General features: G+C 38.0%; 1 protein-coding gene across 6 annotated transcripts in view; it reads right to left on the bottom strand.

Annotated features, from left to right (window-relative positions):
• Nucleotides 1–22,348, bottom strand: part of CDKAL1 (CDK5 regulatory subunit associated protein 1 like 1) — a 579,481-nt gene that overhangs the window by 403,469 nt on the left and 153,664 nt on the right. For all 6 annotated transcript variants that reach the window (XM_043449766.1, XM_043449768.1, XM_043449770.1 and 3 more), the window contains one exon: nt 14,974–15,070. In XM_043449766.1, coding sequence (XP_043305701.1) covers nt 14,974–15,070 — 97 coding nt within the window. The remainder of the gene's footprint in view (nt 1–14,973; nt 15,071–22,348) is intronic.

Genomic DNA, 22,348 nt, shown 5'->3' with positions numbered 1-22,348 from the left:
GACAGGTATAAGCATTTAGCATTTTTGAAGAATAGCAAGATCTTGTCATGAGAACAATTTGCTGGAAAAGGATAAAAGTGATAACCACTGGAGTTGAGAAGTAAGGAAGGTTAGAATGTTGGCAAGACATTCCATATGGATACTCAGATTGCCCACAATATTAGAAACACGGGTAGGACAAGGAAGGAAGAGTTGGTCACCTTTCCCAGCCAGTGTAGGTGAACAACCGACACATCAGTTGAGGATGAAGGCAGCATAAAAGAAGCACAATATGAAATAATTCAATGATGGAACCAAAACAAAAATTCTTTCTTATGCACTTGGAGTATAGCAGTTCAAACGGAGTACTGCACCCAATCTCGCAGCTCATGGACTCAATAAGAAGCAGGATCTCTAGAGAAGAGTCAGAATAGCATGTGGGAGGAACAGCTGAAAAGTTGGAGGTAAGCTAAAACTGTAAAATTTAGAAGAAGACACAGCCATAAAGCTAAATGAACTGTGTATAAGACAACGGTTTCTTACTATTAAATCAAAAGTATGAGCGACAAAAGGAAAAAGGCAAACTGAATATGGAAATTAAAACCTCTTGGTATATCAAAAGACACTACCCAGAAAATAACAAAACATAGAAAATGGAAGAAAATTTTTGTAAATCATATACCTGAAAAGAGACTTGAATCTAGACTATATAAAGCACTATTCCAATGCAGTAAAAAGATAAATAAGCCACTTAAAAATGGGCAAAAGATCTGAACAGACACTTCTCCAAGAAGATATACACATGGCCAATAAACACATGAAAGGACGTTCAACATCATTAGCCAACCAAAGAATGCAAATCAAAACCACAATGGAGGAAGTGGAAAGTTATTGTTTAATGTGCACGGATTTTCAGTTTGGAAAGATGAAAACGTTCTGGAGATGGACGGTGGTGATGGTCACACAGCAGAGTGAATGCACTTAACACCACTGAACTACACACTTAAAACTGGTTAAGATAATAAATTTTATGTTACACATATTTTATCATAATGAAATACTACTTCATACTCATTAGGATGGCTATTATAAAAAAGACAGACAGTAACAAGTGTGGGCAAGGATATGGAGAAATTGGAACCCTCATCACATGCTTCTAGTAGGAATGTAATAAAATCATGCTGCTGCTTTGGAAACCAGTCTAGCAGATCCTCAAACCACTGAACAATATGATCCAGCAATTCCAATTCTAGGTGGATACCCAAGAGAAATGAAAACATATGTCCACACAAAAAACTTGTACACAGTCACAGCATTATTCATAATACACAAAAGGTAGAAACAACCCAACTCCCAGTTTCTGATGAACAGATAAACAAAATCTGGTATTATGCATACAACAAAGTATCATTAAACCATAAAAGGGAATGAAGTATTAATAATGTTAAAAACATTATGTAAAGGAAAGAGGCCAGAGGAAGAAAAAATATTGTCTGATTCCATGCAAACGAAATAACCATAACAGGGAAACCTTGAGAGTCAAAGTCCATGAGTGACTGCCTACAGATGGGTGGGGGGAAACAGAGAGGCGGGCACTGCTACGGAGTATTCTGTTTCTTTTTGAAATGATGAAAATATTTTAAAAACTGATTGTGGTGATGGGCACATAACTCTGGGAATATACTAAAAACCACGGAATTACACACTTCAAATGGAAGGTAGTATGATGTTCCAATTGTATCTTTAAAAAGCTGTTGCATGTATCTTTAAGGAAAAGGGGGGAGGAAGCATTTGGTTACAAAAAAGCAGGGGAGAAGTTCATTAAACGCTTTAAAGTGAATATTGTGTCATTTCCATTTCTAGTAAGGAGGTTACTGGAGGAAGCAGTGGGAGAAAAAAAGAAAGAACAGGAGCCAGTGAAGAAAGAGAGTCAGGGGAGGGGGAATTAAATGGAAGAAGGAAAGGTCAAGAGGCAAAAAGCACAGGGTGGGAGGCAGGGAGAGAAGAAAAAACAACCATGAATGAAAACAAACTCAAGATTCACATATAATAATGAAGAATATATTGAATTCATTCTGGGGAGAAAAAGAAAGCTGTTCTTAATTAATACTATAAATTGTAGCCCTGAATACACAAGAGCTTAGTCTCAGGCATATAATTCAAATAAAATAAATAAAACAGTATCTTGTGTCCTTCAGGCACTTCGTTATAAATATACAAGGGGAAAAAAAATACATGCAGTATGTTCTATTACTGACTCCATATGTTCTTGACAATGAAGAAAAGAGTTGGTGAATAAACAATTCATAAATAACATTAATGAGTCATTCTGCTCCAGAACTTTTAAAAGAAGCCCATAAAAATATTTTTTCAGCTATTATGAACTATTCCAAATTTATAATGCAACATATATTCAAGAAATAAAACTATACAAAGTTACCCAAAGCAAATAAAAGAGCTAGTCTGTTTCCTAATTCTTTTGAGCAGTGCTCTCTAATAGACCTTTCTACAAAGAGGGAAATGTTTACATGTGGGGCTGTCCAACATGGCAGCCACTAGTCACATGTAGTTACTGCCTGCTTGAAACCTGGCTAACTGTGACTGAGGAACTGAATTCTAATTTTATTTCATTCAAATATACACCTGTGGTTATTGGCAACTGCAGTATGGCTAAGACAGCCACCCAGTTTGCCTTGATAAAGGCGGCCCCAGGAAACTAACACACACCTCAAACACAATTTTGCCAACCTGGCTAAAATAAAAGCACAGACCAGGAAGAGGTTGAAACCGTCCTACAGTCAGAGATACAGCTTTAGTATGTGCATGAAGCATCCTTTGTTCTCAACAACCAGCAACTAGATAAATTAATGACTAGTAATAATGAGCAATTACCTTGCCCCAGGCTCTGTACTAACATGCCACATGCACCATCACTTTTAACCCTCACAACATCCCTCGGCAGTAGATACTTACTGCTATTTCCTAGGCTGAGGGAACTAAGGCATGAAGGTATCCTGCTAAATTCTTACCAAGTAGTCTTGAAAAGACCCTGATGCTGGGAAAGACTGAAGGCAGGAGAAGAAGGGGATGACTGAGGATGAGATGGTTGGATGGCATCACCAACTCAATAGACATGAGTTTGAGCAAGCTCCGGGAGTGGGTGATGGACAGGGAAGCCTGGCGTGCTGCAGTCCACAGGGTCACAGAGTCAGACACAACTGAGCGACTGAACTGAACTGAGTCTTAGTAAATCTTATCTAGAAACGGCACCGAGGGGGGCAGGTTTCTCGAATTTCCCTTTTCCTTTATATGCAGACGTCATTACTAAATACTAAATCAGTTCACAACTGAACTTGGACTTTCAAGTGAACCCGGGCAACAACTATCCCCCCAAATGCTCATCCGCAAATCACCTCTGCTGTGCATGCGTTCATTCAACACGTATCTATTAAGCACCAACCAAGCACGATGACTGTTCTAGGAACCCAGGAACTAATGGCGAAAAACACTAAGTCCTTGCTTCTGGTTGGGGGAGATAAACAGCTAAACAACACAACACGTTCATTTCCTATCATGCAGACCCTATGAAGAAAGCAAAATGTGGGAGTGACTGGAGGAGGAGAGGGCAGTTTTTTACAGCGGGCCAGGCCAACTTCTGGACAGGCACTATTAATGCTGGGACCTGAGCCACAAGCCAGGAACACCAGTCTGAACCTCCAGGGGGAAGATCACACACAGACACAGAGGAAGAGAGACGGAAGCCATGGCGAAGGAGGGGCGCCGTGGTAGGTAATGAAGTGAGATAATCACAGGAGGGAGCCTATGGAAGTCCTTGCAACTCATGATGTGCCGATCAGATTTTATTCTACCTGCTGAAGAAGTCACTGAAGGATTAACAGAACAATCTCAACAGCATCGCTCAGGTTAATACTATCGAAAATGTGCAAAGACTACTCTTCATCCATATTTCTCTATTACTTGGTGTGGGTCTTTTTATACCTGCGTGAATCTGGCTGGGGTTTCACTATCTCTTGATTTTATCCCAAGACACTTCAGATCCTTTCAGGAGTAACAAAGGTTATACACTATAGATACACATCAACATAAAGACTCTCTCTCATTAGCACTCCTAACCCTGCCTGTACACAAATAAACTAGGACAATCTGCCATTTCATTCTAATTAAGCAATATTAGACCAAAACTTTAAAACCACCTAAAAATTCTATCAACCTTTGAAAGGAAAAAAAAAAAAAAAGGTTTTCTTTTTCTGTGAGTAACTATACTATGAAAAGCCTTTTCCATTAAGTGTATATTCAGATTTTTCACTCTTACCATAATGGGAGTTTGATCCAATAATCAGCACAGGTTAAAATTCAATACTGACTTCATGGTTAAAAACAAAAATTTTTCTCTTTAAAAAAATTTTTCTTTAAGCTGTTAAGGAAAGTCCCTATCTCTATAAATGCTATTGGAAGAGAACTCAATTTCCAAATCTCTTAAATTTGGGGAAGTCCAGAGTAGTCACTAGTTAACTCTACTGGAGTAAAATTTTTTGAATTCACAAGTCCCTGAACAAGTTTACTCATGAATTACACAAAAGAGCATTTGACATTACATGTGGTTTAACTTTAAAAAAAAAAAAAAAAAAAAACTCTCTCATCTGCCAGTACATGATCTCCTTTCATCTCTTCATTGAGAAAAATTCTTCCCAGTGGTAGAAATTGCCCTTTCATCAAAAGTTATGTGACAACACATTCCACACACCACTGAAAGCGTACTTTCTACCTGAATGGTACCAGTGAGTGACGAACACGGAGTAAGAGATAAAAATTACTAAGTGAAAGATGAAGCCAGCCTAGATGGATGCCAGCAAAATGGGGATCGGTACCAGGAACTTTTCCCTCTTAAATCCAATTAAAATACCTATAAAACTTTCTGGGGGCAAGAGGGAGAAACCTTAAGCAGCTAATCAACACACTAAACTCAATTATATAAAGAAGCATTCCCTGGAACATTAGAATATTATGGCCATGTTAAATAATAGGACATGTTATAAAGTAAAAAATTATTTTTAAAGTAATACTAAAGTTGAAGAAAACAGTACTATTAGAATTCAAACAGACATATACATTAGGGATGTAAATCATCAATAAATAATTTGCATGCAATAGGCAGAATAATGGTCTCTCAAACATGTTCCAGTCATGATCCATAGCAGGGAGAGTAAGTTACCTTCCAAGGCAAAAGGACTTTGCAGGTATGATTAAAGACCTTGAGATGATGAGATTAACCTGGATTAGGCAAAGGGACCCAATCTAGTCCCTAAAAAGCGAAATCCTTAAAAGCAAAGAATCTTTCCCATCTCAGGAGATGCGAGGCAATGCTAGAGGAAGGTGCAGAGAGAAAGACAGCATTGCTGGCTGTAATGATGGAAGAAGGGGCCACAAGTCAAGGAATGTGGTGCTGCTAAAAGTTGGAGAGACCAAGGAAGAAGACCCCCAGCTAGAGACTCCAGGAAAGAATGCAAGCCTATCAACACCTTGTGTTTAGCCCAGCAAAACCCAAGTCCAACTCATCTCCAGAAGCATAAGATAATAAAAGTGTTAGTTTAAGCAACCATGTTTATGGTAATTTGTTAAGGGACATACAAAACTCATACATTAATTAAGAAACAAACATGATAAGAGTTAGCATCAAAGGAGGAAAAGAAATTTTAAAAATAAATGCTGCTGACAAAACTGAGAACAATATGGAAAAACATAAATGCATACTTGATATTTAACAAACATCCACTCAACAAATATTTACTGAGCCAGGCACTAAGTACAGAAAATAATGTAAAATATGTAAAGCTGTAAAATAACAGCAAAAAAATCCCTGACTTTCTGGACCTTGTAAGTGTTCACGATGGTAAACTGCAAACAGATTGAGGAGTTGAACAAATCCCTTCCATTCTTTAAAAAAAAAAAAGGGTGGGGGGAGGTTAAAAGAGAAAAATATACATATTTTATCAGACCTGTTCCTAGATTCTGGAAACATAAATTTTAAATTTTGAAACCACAGGAGATATTACCCACTCATTCCCTTCTCCCTCAAATTCCAAGCTTCCACGATATCAATATTTTAAAAGGCAATAAAAAATAATGATTAAAAGACACACACACACATTTTCCCCCATGTTAAAATAAGGTTGATTCCCTGCTGTTGAGTTGTAGGAGTCCTTCATATATTCTGGATATAAACCCTTTAGGAGATATATGTTTTGGAAATATTTTCTCCAGTTTGTGGCTTATCTTTTCATCTTAACAGTACCTTTGAAAAGTCCGATTTATTCATTTCTTTTCCTTCCTGTCCTAAAAAACAGTGCTCTGTGTGTGTGTGTCTGTGTGTCTGTGTGTCTGTGTCCTATCTAAGAAACACTTCCCTAACTCAAGGTCACCAAAAGAGAAGGTGATTAAAAAAAAAAAATTCTAATGTTCTATTAAAGATATATGGATAGCAAATAATCACAAAAAATACGGTCAGCATCACTAGCCAACAGAGAAAAGCAAATTAAAGCCACAATGAGACACTATTAATACCAATCTCCTGCTACAACTGCTAAAATTAAACTGGCAGTTCCAACTCTGGTCAAGAGGTGAAGGAGCTGAACTGCTGGTAGAAATGCAAAACAGTACAGCTGTTTTGGAAAACACTTTGGCAATTTTTAAAAGGCTGAGCAAATGCTAACTACATGACCAACCAGTATCATTCCAAGGTATTCACCCAAGAGAATGCAAACACACACAGACTGTGCACAAATGTTGACGGCAGCTTTATTCTTCAGAGCCCCAAACTGCAAACAACACAACTTTTCCATCAACTAGCTGAACGGATAGACAAACTGTGGTCCATCCATATAGTGAAGTAACTCCATACAATAAAAGGTAAAAGAACTATTGAGGACAACATGTATGAACACAATGAATTATGCTAAGTGAAAACACAAAGTAACATATACAAAGGCACAGCGTGTACTATCACACTTTCCAAATACTGAGGGTTTTAAATTGAAGGTTTATGGAAACTGTATTGAAAACGTCTTTGGCACTATTTTTCCTCCAGCATTTGCTCACTTTCTATCTCTGTGTCACATTTAGGTAATCCTCACCATATTTTCAACTTTTTCACTATTATATTTGTTATGGTGATCTGAGATAAGTGACCTTTAATGTCACTCCTGTAACTATTTTTGGGCACCATGAACTGTGCCCATGTAAGACAGAAAACTTAACTGACTACTGAAATGACAAAAAAAAAAAAAGGCTTTAGAATACTACATAAACTTAGCTGATAAAGCAGCAGCAGGATCTGACAGAACTGACTAATTTTGAGAGTTCTTCTTGTAGGCAAAATGCTATCAAATAGCATTGCAGGCTAAAGAGAAATCATTCATGGAAAGGAGAATCAATCAATGAGGCAAACTTCATTGCTGCCTTATTTTAAGAAATTGCCATAGCCACCCCAACCTTCAGCCACCACCACCCTGATTAGTCAGCAGCCATCAACACTGAGGTTAAGACCTCCACTCCCTAAAAGATTATGACTCACTGAAGACTCAGATCACAGCATTTTTAGCAATAAAGCATTTAAAATTAAGGTATGAATATATTTCTTAGATACAGTGCTATTGCACACTTAAGAGACTATGGTGGTGGTGGTTTAGTCACTAAGTCATGTCCCACTCTTGCAACCCCATGGACTGCAGCCTGCCAGGTTACTCTGTCCATGGGATTCTCCAGGCAAGAATACCGGAGCAGGTTGCCATTTCCTTCTCCAGGGCATCTTCCCAACCCAGGGATCAAACCCAGGTCTCCTGCATTGCAGGCAGATTCATTACCAACTGAGCTACAAGGAACTATAATATGGTGTAAACATAACATTTATATGCATTTGAAAAGCAAAAAAAAAAAAAAAATCACGTGACTTGCTTTATTGTGATGTTTGCCTTATTGGAGTAGTCTAGAATCAAACCCATTCTATCTCTGAGGTATGCTTATAATTTTATTTATGTGACATTCTGAAAAAGGCAAAACTGTAGGGACAGAAATCCGAAATATGTTTTCCAGGGACCCTGTTTACATTTGTTGAGGGTGGGGGGTGGAGGATATAAGAGAACTTTCCAGTGCAATGGAAATGTTCCACATAAAATTCAATGGTGATTTCATTACACGTTAATTCTATCTCAATAAATCTTACTTAAAAGAGAAAAGTTAGTACCAATAACATAGAAGAAGAGTTTAAAATAATGAACAAAGGGTATATAGAAATAGCCACCAGATTATACTGCTTGTAACACCTTTTCATACTATCTTACTCCTACCCCCATCTTTCACCCAGTCATGCTGATTCTGACTTAAGCACTACATTGAACTCCTTCTTTCCACTCTATTTATCACTAGTCTGCAATACTTCAAACCACACCTCTTAAAGCTAGTGGCTCCAAGTTATACTCAAATCAGGATACACTTCTTGATATTCCTTCTACCTCCACGGTACTCTTAAGCACACATGCCTTTCCTTAGATATGAGCCTTCTGCTCAAAAGCCCTCACTCCTTCCTACATTCATCAAACCACTACTCAACCTTTGAAACTCAAGTCAAGAATGACTTTAACCTTTGTGTGGCCACCAGACTGTATCCTTTTGTGTATTTATCATGATTACTTGTGGCTTTCTTCAGATTTCACTGTCTTTAGGGAACAAATTTTATTCAGCTCTGTATCTCTAGCAAATAGCTTCATTCCAGGCACATAGCTGTACTCAGTGTTAATCCTCCTAGTAAGAGAATTAAATAATTTTAAAAAGCTAATAGAGAGCACTAATGATGTGCCAGGGACCATGCTAAGCACAGTACATTTATTAAATACTTTAACCCTTAGAAAATTCAGAGTTAGGTTCTATTATTATTCTCCATGCTACAGATGAAGAAATTGAGGCACAGAGAGGTTGAGTAACTTGAACAAGGTCACACAGCTAACAAGCAGTGGGCCAGGGACATGAGCCTGAATCGTAATATGCTAGACCTCCTCTTACATAATTCAGTAGGTGAAAAATATGTACACATATACACAGAGGCCCAAAAAAAGTAAAGACAATAGATCTAGGAAGGCACACAAATGAACGGGCTTTTAAATCTACATGTCATTCTGTTCCAATGCTGTCATTTTGATAATTAAAGGTTAAAAAAAGAAGAAGAAGGAGTATGACAAGAAGAAATATTAAATGACATGAAGTAGAAAAAAATAGAATAGTTTCTCAAGTTTTGCCCTCAATATCGATGCCACTGTTACTGGGACATTGTTTCATTTCATGAATTCACCTGTTGGAATACAGTATATCATAGAAATATTCTAAAACATATCCTCTTTCAAATGCTCCTTTATTTACACACATAATTTTCAAAATTAGCATTCATATATGAAACAATCATCATGCTGTCTGGCTCTTCAGGATTAGAGTAGCCTGCCTGAAAAAATGTTTAAACCACTGCAAATCAACCTGGTAATAGTCCCTGAGATAAGTGGACACCTGTGTTAAAGCACATTTTTGTTCATTTCTCCAAAGAAAATATGCACCTGCCTGCAGGGCTCACAGCTGGCACATCAGGAAGTTCTATAACAAATTTTCAACATCCAACTGTATATTCCATTTTGAACTGCATGTTTTAAAATGTTACAACCTGTTTATTAATTGAGTTATTTAGTATTTCTAGAGATGTTATACAAAGACAAGGCTAATGAGCCAATACCTAGCCAAGTTCAGATGCAAGTCTTTGTCTACGAGCACAAAAAACTACACAAAATGTATAGTTCTGTAAGCCCGCTTTCTCGTAACAGAATAAAAACCAACCTGCTTAATAAACATCATGCCTGTCAATAATGACTGCTCTAAGAATTGAGGAATAACACCACCTCAGGAAGAGCTCAAGTAAATAAATACTATTTCAGCTGTCTTTTCTAACAGAACTCTCAGCTGATGGACACAATGTGTGTTTGCATCTGACCCCTACAAAGAAATTCCCACCTCATCAATCTCCCTGTTGCCTGGGCACCCATCCCACCAAATCCTCCAGGAGGCTGAAGATGTTCTGGGCTCAAACCAGATTTCTCTCCCCAAGAACTGGAATGTAAGCTCTGTGGGGACAAGGATCTCTGTTGATTTTATAAACCACTGCATCCCTTGCACCTGGAACAGTAGCTAGCACTCAGTAGGTACTTGGTAAGTACTAGCTGAATAGAAGAAAGAATGATGTGGCAACCCTGGGATTTAAAGTCTATTTCAGAGCTCTGATGTCTGCTATTCTTTCCTGCTACCAAACTTTAAAAGAGAACATCCTTTCTGGCTGACTAATTTAAAAGCAACTTTCATGCCAAAAAATGAACAAAGAGAAGAAAAATAGCATTCAATAGAGCAGTCACACAGTCTTGGAACTACCTACAGCTAGGCACAGAGTAACCAATGTAAACAATTAAGAGCAGGGATTAAAAAAAAAAATGGTGGCATTGCATGAAAACTAATTGCAAGGTGAATAGTTAACTATAAGTATTTGTCAAAAGAGAAGTAACAGTTTTCATGGTAAGGTAAAATGTTTCAAGAGCCCTTAAAAATGGAAAAGATCTTGATTCTTCACTGATTACCTATAAATTTATTATAAATTTATATTCTACATATAAACTTCATTTAATCACATTAGGGAAAGAGTTTTGGTTAAAAAAGATCTTTTTATCCAACACACATATGTTTTCAAATCTGTCCTTTCTCTTTTCCTACTACAAGGAAAAAACCAGGATGGCAGAAGTCTAAAGATTACTGCCACCGAAGCCAGTACTTCTGGACCCAGAGGTTGATAGGTATTACCTCTGGTTTTGATATTCTGTCCTCTTTCTCTATCCCACACAGATAATATTAATCACAACTGGATTCAGAGGGCATGCAAGACATGGTATTATAAAGCGCAGGCGTCAAATCACCAATTACTATGTGCCCCCACCACATTGCCATCTCTGATTATGGAAACAAATTAAATGCCACATTTCTTTTTTTTTTGCAATTAAAAATAAATGTTTATTTATTTATTTTTTTTATTGTAATGGTTTTTGCCATACATTGACATGAATCAGCCATGGATTTACATGTGTTCCCCATCCCGATTCCCCTCCCGCCTCCCTCCCCATCCCATCCCTCTGGGTCTTCCCAGTGCACCAGCCCTGAGCACTTGTCTCAGGCATCCAACCTGGGCTGGTGATCTGTTTCACCCTTGATAGTATACTTGTTTCAATGCTATTCTCTCAAAACATCCCACCCTCGTCTTCTCCCACAGAGTCCAAAAGTCTGTTCTGTACATCTGTGTCTCTTTTTCTGTTTTGCATATAGGGTTATAATTACCATCTTTTTAAATTCCATGTATATGTGTTAGTATACTGTATTGGTGTTTATCTTTCTGGCTTACTTCACTCTGTTTAATGGGCTCCAGTTTCATCCATCTCATTAGAACTGATTCAAATGAATTCTTTTTAATGGCTGAGTAATATTCCATTGTGTATATGTACCATAGCTTCCTTATCCATTCGTCTGCTGATGTAAAAGCCCCATTTCTAAAGGCTATGGGTGGAAATTAGCACGTCCCAATGGTAACAAATATCATCCCTCCTTAGTAAACATCCTCTTAAATGCTTACTCCAGGAGCACTTGCAAACATGGGACAGAATGTCTTTTTAACCCCGGGGTTGTCATAAGTACCTTGCTCACGATCTAAAGCTTTTTTATTTCAATCATTTGGTCAACAGAGCAGACCACCCTCCCTGGATTGTGGGGCAACAAAGACAAATCTTAGCAGGAGGTGGAAGCACAGGACATAGTTGCAGCTGGTCTTCCTTCCGTCTCTATCAATGCCTCCATCACAGAAACACTGTGAGGGAAATACTGAGCAGGAATGACAGTTTTCACACAGTCTGTAAATCAACTGTTTAACACAACTCTAAATATCCTCCTAAAAATAGTTTCCCAAATCACTGAATTTAAACATCTTCATATTGTTTTACACTTCAGAATTGGTAAACCAATATAATTTGTTTCTTTACTTGACTATAACTCACAATATTTCAGAGGGTTTTTTATTTTGTAGCAGTTCAACAATTCAATTCAGAAACTACTGTTTCTGTTCTATTCAACAACTACTGCTGTTGGTTTTTAGTCACTAAGTTGTATCTGACTCTTTGCAGCCCCATGGACTGTAGCCTGCCAGGCTCCTCTGTCCATGGGATTTTCCAGGCAAGAATATGGAGTAGGTTGCTATCTCCTTCTCCAGGAATCTTCCTCACCCAGGGATCAAACCAGCATCTCCTGCTTGGTAGGCGGATTCTCTACCACTGAGCCATCAGGGAAGCCCTATTCAGAAACGGATCTCTCCAAATGCCAATTATAAATGATACTCGTTTCCTTCTCCAGTTTTTTTTTTTTTTTTTTTAAGATTTCCATTCTCCTGGACACGGTTTTTACACATAGTCAGTTATGACAGATGTCATATAGCTGCCACAATATACAAATGCTGTGTAAAAGGATGTTGACAGAGAACAATCTTATACTTTAGTAGTATTACTGAAGATATAATTATATTACAACTCTGAAATGTTGTTATTGATAGAGCAATTCTACTTTTGGAAACTTTTCACAATATGCTGATCTTAAGATAGAAAGCCCTTGATGAGCATTATTGTATTATGTATATTTCCTAAAAATTAGAAAACTAGTTATATCCAACAATTAAGAACAATTAAGTAACTTGTGGTATATCCTTCAGTAGAATATTAACACAGGACTTAAAATGGTTAAAGAGTTCACGGGATAAAATCTCATAGAAAAACAGGGACACAAAATAGTTCTGACACTGCAATTAAGTAAACTACGCAGAGGTTAAAAAAAGTCTGAAGAGGATGAAAGTAAAAGTGTTAGTTGCTCAGTCATGTCTGACTCTATGCAACCCCATGGACTGCAGCCCACCAGGTTCCTCTATCCATGGAATTCTCCAGGCAAGAATACTAGAGTGAGTAGTCATTCCCTTCTCCAGGGGATCTTCCCAACCCAGAGACTGAACCCAGGTCTCCCACATTGCAGGCATATTCTTTACCGTCTGAGCCATTAGGGAAGCCCCTGAAGAGAATAAGCAAAGTTATAACTATTGTGTTAGGGTGAGAGGACCATGAACTTTCTTTCTATTCACTTCTTTCAAACATATTATTTCTCTAATTATAAAGAAACTAAATAAATCTAAAGAATTTTAAAGGTAATAAAATGAGACAAGGAGACAGAATACAAAGCATGCTAGGTTAAATGGGGAAAAATTTTTACTGCCACATCCTTGAGTTACATCATCTCTGAAAATTGTCTCCCGTATCACCAGCACTGGCATCCTCTCTTACAACATCTTGAGAATCTCTCCAAGATCCTCACATACACTGAACTCTTCATAACACATAGTAGAGTTCTGGGGAATGTTCCTATAATGCAAACAGGGATGAGGCTTCTGCCATACTGCAGAAATTCTACTATTCTGGGAAGTTAGTTCCTTGAGATAAACTCAAAAATGAATTCCAAGCTTTTACCACACTTTGTCTCTAAAACAGCATTCTGACTAGTTTTCTATTTCCCTAACACAGCAGGATCATGTTTATGGAGAAAGCTAGTTTGACATGAAAAGATAACTCAGGAGTCCATATTCAGTTCATTCCTTAAACCAAGAGAAATCAAAACGTAAACAGACAAGTGGTAAAAACAAACTAAAGTTCCCAAACATTCAGGTTCTGTTTGTTTAACAGGAGAATGTTTGTTCAAAGATTATTAAATTTGCCAGTGGGGCAAGAACTTCGCAGTAGAAAACAAGTTCATTACACTGAGAATACAGTATAAGAACCTATCAACAGTACATCAAAGGAAAAAAAAAAATCCAATGAGTCTCAATCCAGATGGCGATTTTATACATAGTCTTTTCTATCAGCATGTAATATTTTTATATATTTTTTAAACTATGAAACCTCTTTAAAAGAAGATCATCACTGAGTACAGTGAGTACAGCTGTAGTAGAATGGTGGAAAGGATGAAGCCCCAACATTTGGTCAACAAATACCATCCGAATGCTCACTACCTCTGGGCATGTGTGAATAGTGATGGCCACAGAGATAGTAGGTCGTCGTCTCCCGACTTTAGAGAGCTTACTGCCCAACAGGGAGAGCAGCACACCAACCATCAAAGTACAACGGGAAAACTTCTTTCACTCAGTCACCAAATGCTGACTGAAAGACTGCCTACTGTATCTCTGGCACCGTGGGAAAGGCTGGAGAAACACGGTCAGAGTTAAAAAAAAAAAAAAGACAGAAAAGCTGCTGGCGTGGAGCTAATAATTCAAAGAGAGGTGGGCTGTATTCAAAACATCATACAAGTTAACTCCAAACTTACGACTCTGTGAAATGCTGAGAGAGTAAATGAAAGGTAACTGCATAATAAGTAAGGGAAACCAAGAGACAGGATTGTCGAGGCTGGTACAGAGCGGTCAGCCCAGACTGAGACAGCGCAGTGGTGAAGCCAAGATTCGGGGGACAACTATGACGGAAGTGGGACATTCCACAAGAGGCATCTGTTTACTATGAAACAGCAAGAGATAGTGCTAGACAGGCAGACATAGACCAGGTTATAATTAACGAAGTTAAATTCCATACCATGGCTTTTTATTGTGTTGGGTTTTTTTTTGTTTTTTTTTTTAATGAGAGAACCTAGAACCTGTTTCCATGTTAGGTTCAATGTTACAAAGACATAACAAAATTTTCACAGCAATAGGGAAAGTGTGTGAAGGACAGCGAGGAGTGTAACCAAACTTGTAAATAACCTGGAAACAGAAAATAAGGGGCCACGACAAGTTTTAACAGTGTGGGACTATATTCCCCTCAGGCGCGAGCTTACCCCGATGATGCTCAGCCCTTTGAGGTAATCCTGACGAGGCTGGGCTTGAGGAACACAACCAGCAAGCACTATTTTCTTGTTCTCCTCTTGAGCTTTTCTAAAAGATAGAAGAGAAAACAGTGTTAATTCTTTTCCTCACAAGTGTACCCTGGGACACTGATGTTAGTGCACATAAGTTCCCTAGAACTCAACAAGCCCATCTAGCACAAAACAGGATTTTCTTACAGCTGCTTCAAGAAAGTATAGTTTATAATATGACTTCTGAACTAGGCTAGGCGCCTATTTATCACACTGTAAAGGACACCATGGCAGTTCAATCTGGTGAGATCATTCATTACCACCTCATTCTAAAAAAAATTTTACTTATGTGGAATTCTCAAGGATATAAATCATTCTTGAAAGCCACATTTTCCAGACAGACATTAGCCATTCAAATAAGTTATATTTATTTTAAATATTAATGAAAATATTCCTAAAACATACTATATGATTTCCTAGTCTTTTTGTCTAGTATAAAAGTAAAATATACATTTAAAAAGTTGAACAGAAAAGAAACAAAAGGTATAATATCCCCCTCTCTCTGGAGAATTCACACAGCTTCTCACTTCTGTTCCTCAGAGATGTCTACAAGTTATAGATTATTTATGCTTATGTCTAGACAACCCCTCTCAATGAAGGTATGATGTGTAAATACACCTGTGTTCACTATAAATACACAAAGATGAAACAATATTTCAATACTTTATTTTACAACTTCCATTCAATACACCTTGTTTATCATTTGTGTCTTTACCTAAAGATTAGCCTCATCCCTTTTTTTGTATTCTACTTTTTTTTAATAGAAGTACATTTGATAATACAGTTGATAGTACAGTACAATATTATATGTTACAGGTGCACAACACAGTGATTCAGTTTTTAAAGGTTATACTCCACTTATAGTTATTATAAAATATTGGCTATATTTCCCATGTTGTATAATATATCTTCATAACTTACTTATTTTATACCTAAGTTTGTATCTCTTGATCCCTTACCCTGATATTCCTTCTTCCCACTGGTAACCACTAGTTTGTTTTCACTGTGAGTCTATTATTTTTTGTTAAATTCACTAGCTTTTTTATATTTTAGATTCCCCATACAAGTGGTATCATAAAGTACCTGTCTTCCTCTGTCTTACTTCATCAAGCACAATGCCCTCCAAATCCACTCCTGTTGTTGCAAATGGCACAATTCTGTTCTTTTTTATGGCTGAATAAAATTCCATTGTGTATATAGTGAATATATACCACATCTCCTCTATCCATTTATCTGTTGATGGACACTTAGGTTGCTTCCTAATCTTCACAATTGTAAATAATGCTGCTAAGAACATTGGGGATGCATGTATTTTTTTTGAATTAGTATTTACATATCCTGGATATACACCCAGGAGTGGAATCTCATCCTTTTTAAACATAACAATGTAGGTATACTATAGCTTAACTAACCTTGTTCTGATAGGCATTTATGGTATTTCCAATTTTTCACTATTACAAATTATCTTACAATAAACATGCATATAGATATGTGCACACATATACGTGCACAAACACATGTGGATGGATAGATAGATAATCTTTGAATATTTGAGAAAGTATTCCTGGATTATAAACACCTAGGTGCGGCAGCTATGCCAAGTTGTCTATTTCCCTAACATAAATTCTAAGAAGTGGAAATGCTGGTTCAAAGGTATATATGTCTGGTTATTGTATTAGGCATTTCTTTACTTAGGAGGAAGCTGGTACATATTTGATGTGGATGACAGTTAGGGTGTCAGTCATTTGTTTAGGTATGCGTGCATTCAGCTAACCCTGGTGCTTTGCTAGAAGACAGTGGTAAACCAAGCAGAGCTAACAACTCTTCCTGGAAATTATCCATATTCTTTGCTTATTTTACATTAAAATTTTAAATCTTCAATTCTTTTTCAAGTATGTGGGTTTTGGACCTGTGATACTCTGTATATTTTTTTCACAGGTTGCTCGGGTACGGTGATTTAAACACCCAAATGTGCTTCTGACTGTCTGCTCCAGGCAATGCGCAGGGTTCTGAAACCAACCAAGAAAGCTAAGGGAATCAGCAGCCCCGTTTCCAGACTTGGAAAGTTTAGGCTACACACTGTGAAGTGAAAAGTCTATACCTGGCTCCCCTTGTTTCTGTCAACTTTCTCAAGTATGCAGATTCAGAACTGAAAGCCTAAAAAAAGGTGGGGGCGGGGCAAGGAGTGGATTAACAGAGCCAGCTATGTGAGACCAGCAGCCAGCACCAAAACCTGCTGGGAAGCATGCAGAGAATGATAAGTGAATGAACAGGCAGAGGGCAAAATACTAGTTTATCAGCACCTCTAAGCATTTCGCTTCCATAACTTCTTAGAATATTCTGGTACAACTTCTCCACTTGGAATCATGAAAAAACTTGTTAACATAATCAAGGAAATGTGACTGTGGTAAATTGATTAACATAACCAAGAGAATTACCGCCTGGCTCTGCCACTTAGTTTTACTTTTTTTAAAAAAAAATCAGTACCAATCATATCATTGCACACAAATAGCTTTCTTGTAGTAAATGCGAAATACATTATCAAACAAACGAACAAAAAAATCAATCCATTGTAACAAAATTCTTTACATTAATAACACATACAATGGAATAATATCTGGTTTCTTCAAAAATTTCAGCTCTGCACCTAGATTCACTGCCAAATGTGTAAGGGTCTGACTGGTCACCAAAAATTAAACCCTCCCCAAAAAAAAGCTGGCTTCCAATAATGTGATTCAATTACTTAATTATTAAGTACATCTAAGACATGATGGAGAAGAAAATGGCAACCCACTCCAGTAATCTTGCCTAAACAATTCCATGAACAGAAGAGCCCGGCAGGCTACAGTCCATAGGGTCGCAAAAAGTCAGACACGACTGAGGAGTATCCACACAAGTCATGACAGTGAGTGTTTAAGGGGCCACAGTAAGAGGAAGACACGCACTTTGTACTTGACACGGTTCTGGTTTATAACAGATAAGAAGTAAAAGAACAACAACATCACAGCATTAAGCAAAAGAAAGATATACAAGCAACATATGGTGGAGGGAAAAAGAATATGCACACAGGAAAAGACAGAAAAAAACTTTATGAAAAAATCTGAGAGGATTTTAAAGCAAGAAAACAGTGGAGAGGGCTTGCCAGGTGGCACAGTGGTAAAGAATCTGCCTGCCGATGTAAGAGATGCAAGAGAAGCGGTTCAATCCCTGGGTCAGGAAGATCCCCTAGAGAAGGAAACGGCAACCCACTGCAGTCTTGCTGCCTGGAGAATCCCAGGGACAGAGGAGCCTGGTGGGCTACAGTCCACAGGGTCGCCAAGAGTCAGACACAACTGAGCATGCACTCATAGGAGTGGAGAGGGTGAAATGGAGGCAGAAAAAGCTTCAGGCAGTTGTTACAGCATGGACAAAGGCAAGAAGAGAGAAAGCTGGGGGAAAGCATTTCATTACAGAGAAAGTTTCTGTGTAAAGGAGATGAATAGGGCTTATACTGTGGAAGGAGCCTCACAAAAAAAGGCTGTGCAGGCTCCAACTTAGTGGGCAGTGGGGAAATTTTTTAAGTTTTGGTGGCAGAGTGGACACCAAGTGGAGCCAAACTCAGTAAAGGACCCTGGTGGCAAGGTGCAAAATGAACTGCACGGGGACAAGAAGCCAAGGGGTGGTGAAATGCATTGAATACCCCAGGCAAAAGGACATGAGGACCTGAACACACAGGGAGGATCCAAAAAAGAAAGAAAAGAAAAGAAGTTAAAAGGAGACGCGTTCTCTTGGGAAAGCTTAACGATGAATCAAAGGTGGTGCCAAGGTTTTGAGACTAAGGCAAGGATTAACATTTTCAGTGAATTAATTTAGGCTTTGGTGACCACAGGTTTCCGATGCAACTGCTTAGCTCTGTCATCTTAGAGTAAAAGTAGATAGACGCGGTACTTAAATGGGTGTGTTTGTTTCAATAAAACTTTATTAGCAACAAGCAGCAGGTGAGATTTGGCCCAAAGGCCAGAGACTGCAAATCCCTCCTCTAAGAAAATACAAAAGAACAGGGTGCCACCAGCTATCAGCAGAAGCTGAGTCATAAGGATAGAAAGTGAAAGTGTTAGTCGCTCAGCCCAGTCGGACTCTGACTGTAGCCCGCCAGGCTCCTCTGTCAGTGGGATGTTCCAGGCAAGACTACTGCAGTAGGTTGCCATTTCCTTCTCCTGGGGATCTTCCTGATCTAGGGATCAAACCTGGGTCTCCTGCACTGCAGGCAGACTCTTTACCATCTGAGCCACCCGGGAAGCCCCAGTAAGGACAGAAGGAAATTCAAATAGGACAAATCAGATCTGAGGTGACACTAATGCCCAGCAAGTCTCTGGAAATGCAACTCGGCTGGCTGGCTGGGAATAAAATCAGGGGTAGGTTTTAGAAATGCATTCCAAAGTGATGGTTGGTGATAATGGATGTGACAGTCTCTAAAGATGTGGAGTACAAAACTGTAAGGTTCTTTAGCAATGTATAAAACTCCCATAGGCTAAAAAATATTAGTGTGAAAAACAAAAAAGATAAAATCACTACCAACAATTCTATAACAGCAGTAATAATCATGGTTAGCATTTATATGCACTTCCTCAAGGTCTTCATTATGTACTTTTGAAAACAGTACAGCCAACATACAACAACCCAGGGAAAGTGTTCTGCCGACATTATCAACACTAGACCAGGTCAAGAAACAACAGTCCAAGACTGATTTTAGGGCGTAAGCAGAACATCAGAAAATTAGGAGGAAAAGTTCAAAATAGAGATGCTTAAATAATTTATTTAAAATATTATTTCATGCTTTTTGTTGAATTTGGCTTTAAAATGCTAGGGCAGACCAGAACTATAAGCCAAAAATCATACCCCAGCTATGGAATATTGATGCTACACTCTGTGACCAAAAGTTTTAATGCAATTTCTCAAAGAGTGTTCTTGTTCTAAATATTCCTTTCTTACATCCTGTTCTTTTTGCTTAGTGAATTTTGTTCAGGTTAATAAGCCTGAAATAAAGCCTAAAATTTCTTTTATTTAGAAATGTACCTAGCACAGACATATTTTTTAAAGCCTTATCCTTCAAAATATGAATGCTGACAAGAATAATACTTTAAGAAATTCTAAAATACTATAAATTTTAGATAGCCTTGAAATGTCAATTAAAATGAAAATTGAAAAGTTAATTCAATATAATCGTTCATATTTCTGAAGCCTATTTCTAAATTGAAATAGAGATATATCCTTGTCTAAAGCATTAATCTGAATAATACAGAAGACAAAGAAACCTTTTCTTCTTTTCTGCCAAGCATAAAAAGACAATTCGTACAGAATCTTAAAACTCATAGCATCATAGAAAATAAGGGGCTTCCCAGCAAGGTAAAGAATCCTCCTACCAATGCAGGAGACCAAAGAGATGACCCTGAAGCAAAGAGCTGACTCGTTGGAAAAGACCCTGATGCTGGGAAAGCGTGAGGGCAGGGGGAGAAGGGGGCGACAGAGGATGAGATGGTTGGATGGCATCACTGACTTAATGGACATGAGTTTGAGCAAACTCTGGGAGATAGTGAAGGACAGGGAAGCCTGGTGTGCTGCAGTCCATGGCGGTAGCAAAAAGTCAGACAAGACTTAGTGACCGAACAACAACAGAAGATAAAGATGACATAATATCATTATTTCACAAATGAGACTCAAGAAGATGCAATGGTCAAGGCCCAGAGTTCCACACTTTGTGGGGTTAGTGCTGGAGCTGGGATGAGTGCCCAGGATCTCCTGGGTCCTTGAGTCTCACATTTCAGAACATAACTTAAACTTGAGTTTTGGCTGTATAATAAACATTGGAGCAAAGTTTCTTGATTAAAACAACACAGAAAGACAAAGATTAAATTATGTTGAACATCTTCAAAGTAGAAACACTATTTAATACTTCACAGTTCTTGTTTTCCTGAGTCTCGTGAACAAAATCATAGACTAATAGAAGAGTAATAAATTCATGGATCTATCAAGAAAAGCAAAGTTCTCTAAAAGTAGCAGATAAGGAGGAAATGTTGCTTCTTCTCCATGTTCATTTCTCTTATTCCTTATATCCTTTCTGCAAATTGACACTTAATCTATATAAAAATAGTCATAGAATATCTAAGCCTTCAATCAAAATTCTCTTTCATGAAAAAGTATTCTTAAATGTACATCTGATTTTTTTTATTTCTAAATGTCTACTGATAACACTCCTAAAAACTCTTATTCACAGCAGTACTGGAAAAAGGGTCAAAACCAGCTGCTTCTATGCAAAGCAAGCAGCCTAAACTACTCTGCACATGAGTATTGTCTCCATTCAAATACTCAAGTGAGAGGATGCTATTTTAAGTATTTACATGCAGGCCTACAGCCCTCTGAAACTCATAAAAATATCTCAGCAAATAATCTAAGACAAAACAACTAAGGATCTAAGTTTGTGATCTGCGTCAATAACGACAATGTCCTTCCTAAGTTTTGGAACAACCAGTCAAAGAGGAAAGTTTATGCCAACAGTGCCACTGTCTCCAGACATGACTGCTATTGGGACTTGCAGAGTTAGGCCAGGAGCTGCCAAAGGTTGAAAATAAAGTTACTCTTCAGGCTTGATAGGATTTATCAACCTAAAAAATAATCCAGATATATTCAAATATGTAACTGGGGGTATCGGGAGACATTCAAATCCAAAGTAACTGGAGTATAATCTCAGGATCACAAGACTGAATGTGATTTTAACCAACAAAGCTAAAAACATGGCTGCACACTGGACAATCCACGAGAATCAAGAATGCTGCCGCAAGGCAAGTGGTCCTCACTGCATAGAACGGAGGAGTCCGAGGGGTTAAAGCTTCTCCACACTTTATACAGTGGCAAACAAAGCAGGCCGATCACCACAGTGGTTAATCCCTTGACACAGCAGGCATGTCTTCAAGGTGTGTCTGGATATAACAAGCTACCATTCCCTGATGAACTGGCCATATAAATCCAGTCAGGCAATCTGTACTTAATTTCAGGTTCAACAGGTTTCCTTTACTCTGCTTATTGCCAATACAAGGTTCCTGGGTTCACCTCTAAGAACTATTACTTACTGAAAAGTCATTAATTCAGCATTTCATGTTTCCATTCTACCACCAGCCAGTCACCACATGCTAAACACAGGAAAATGAAAAAATAAGAGGATAATCTCTACTCTTCAAGATGTTTACAATCTAATGAGAGGAGGAAGAAACAGGCCTTAGAACCCAGGTTTTTGGATAAAAGGGGAGAACAGAGATGTCAA

The sequence above is a fragment of the Cervus canadensis genome, chromosome 28, assembly GCF_019320065.1.
Source record: "Cervus canadensis isolate Bull #8, Minnesota chromosome 28, ASM1932006v1, whole genome shotgun sequence".
Classification (NCBI taxonomy): Eukaryota; Metazoa; Chordata; class Mammalia; order Artiodactyla; family Cervidae; genus Cervus; species Cervus canadensis.
This window is presented reverse-complemented; position numbering and strand designations above follow the sequence as displayed.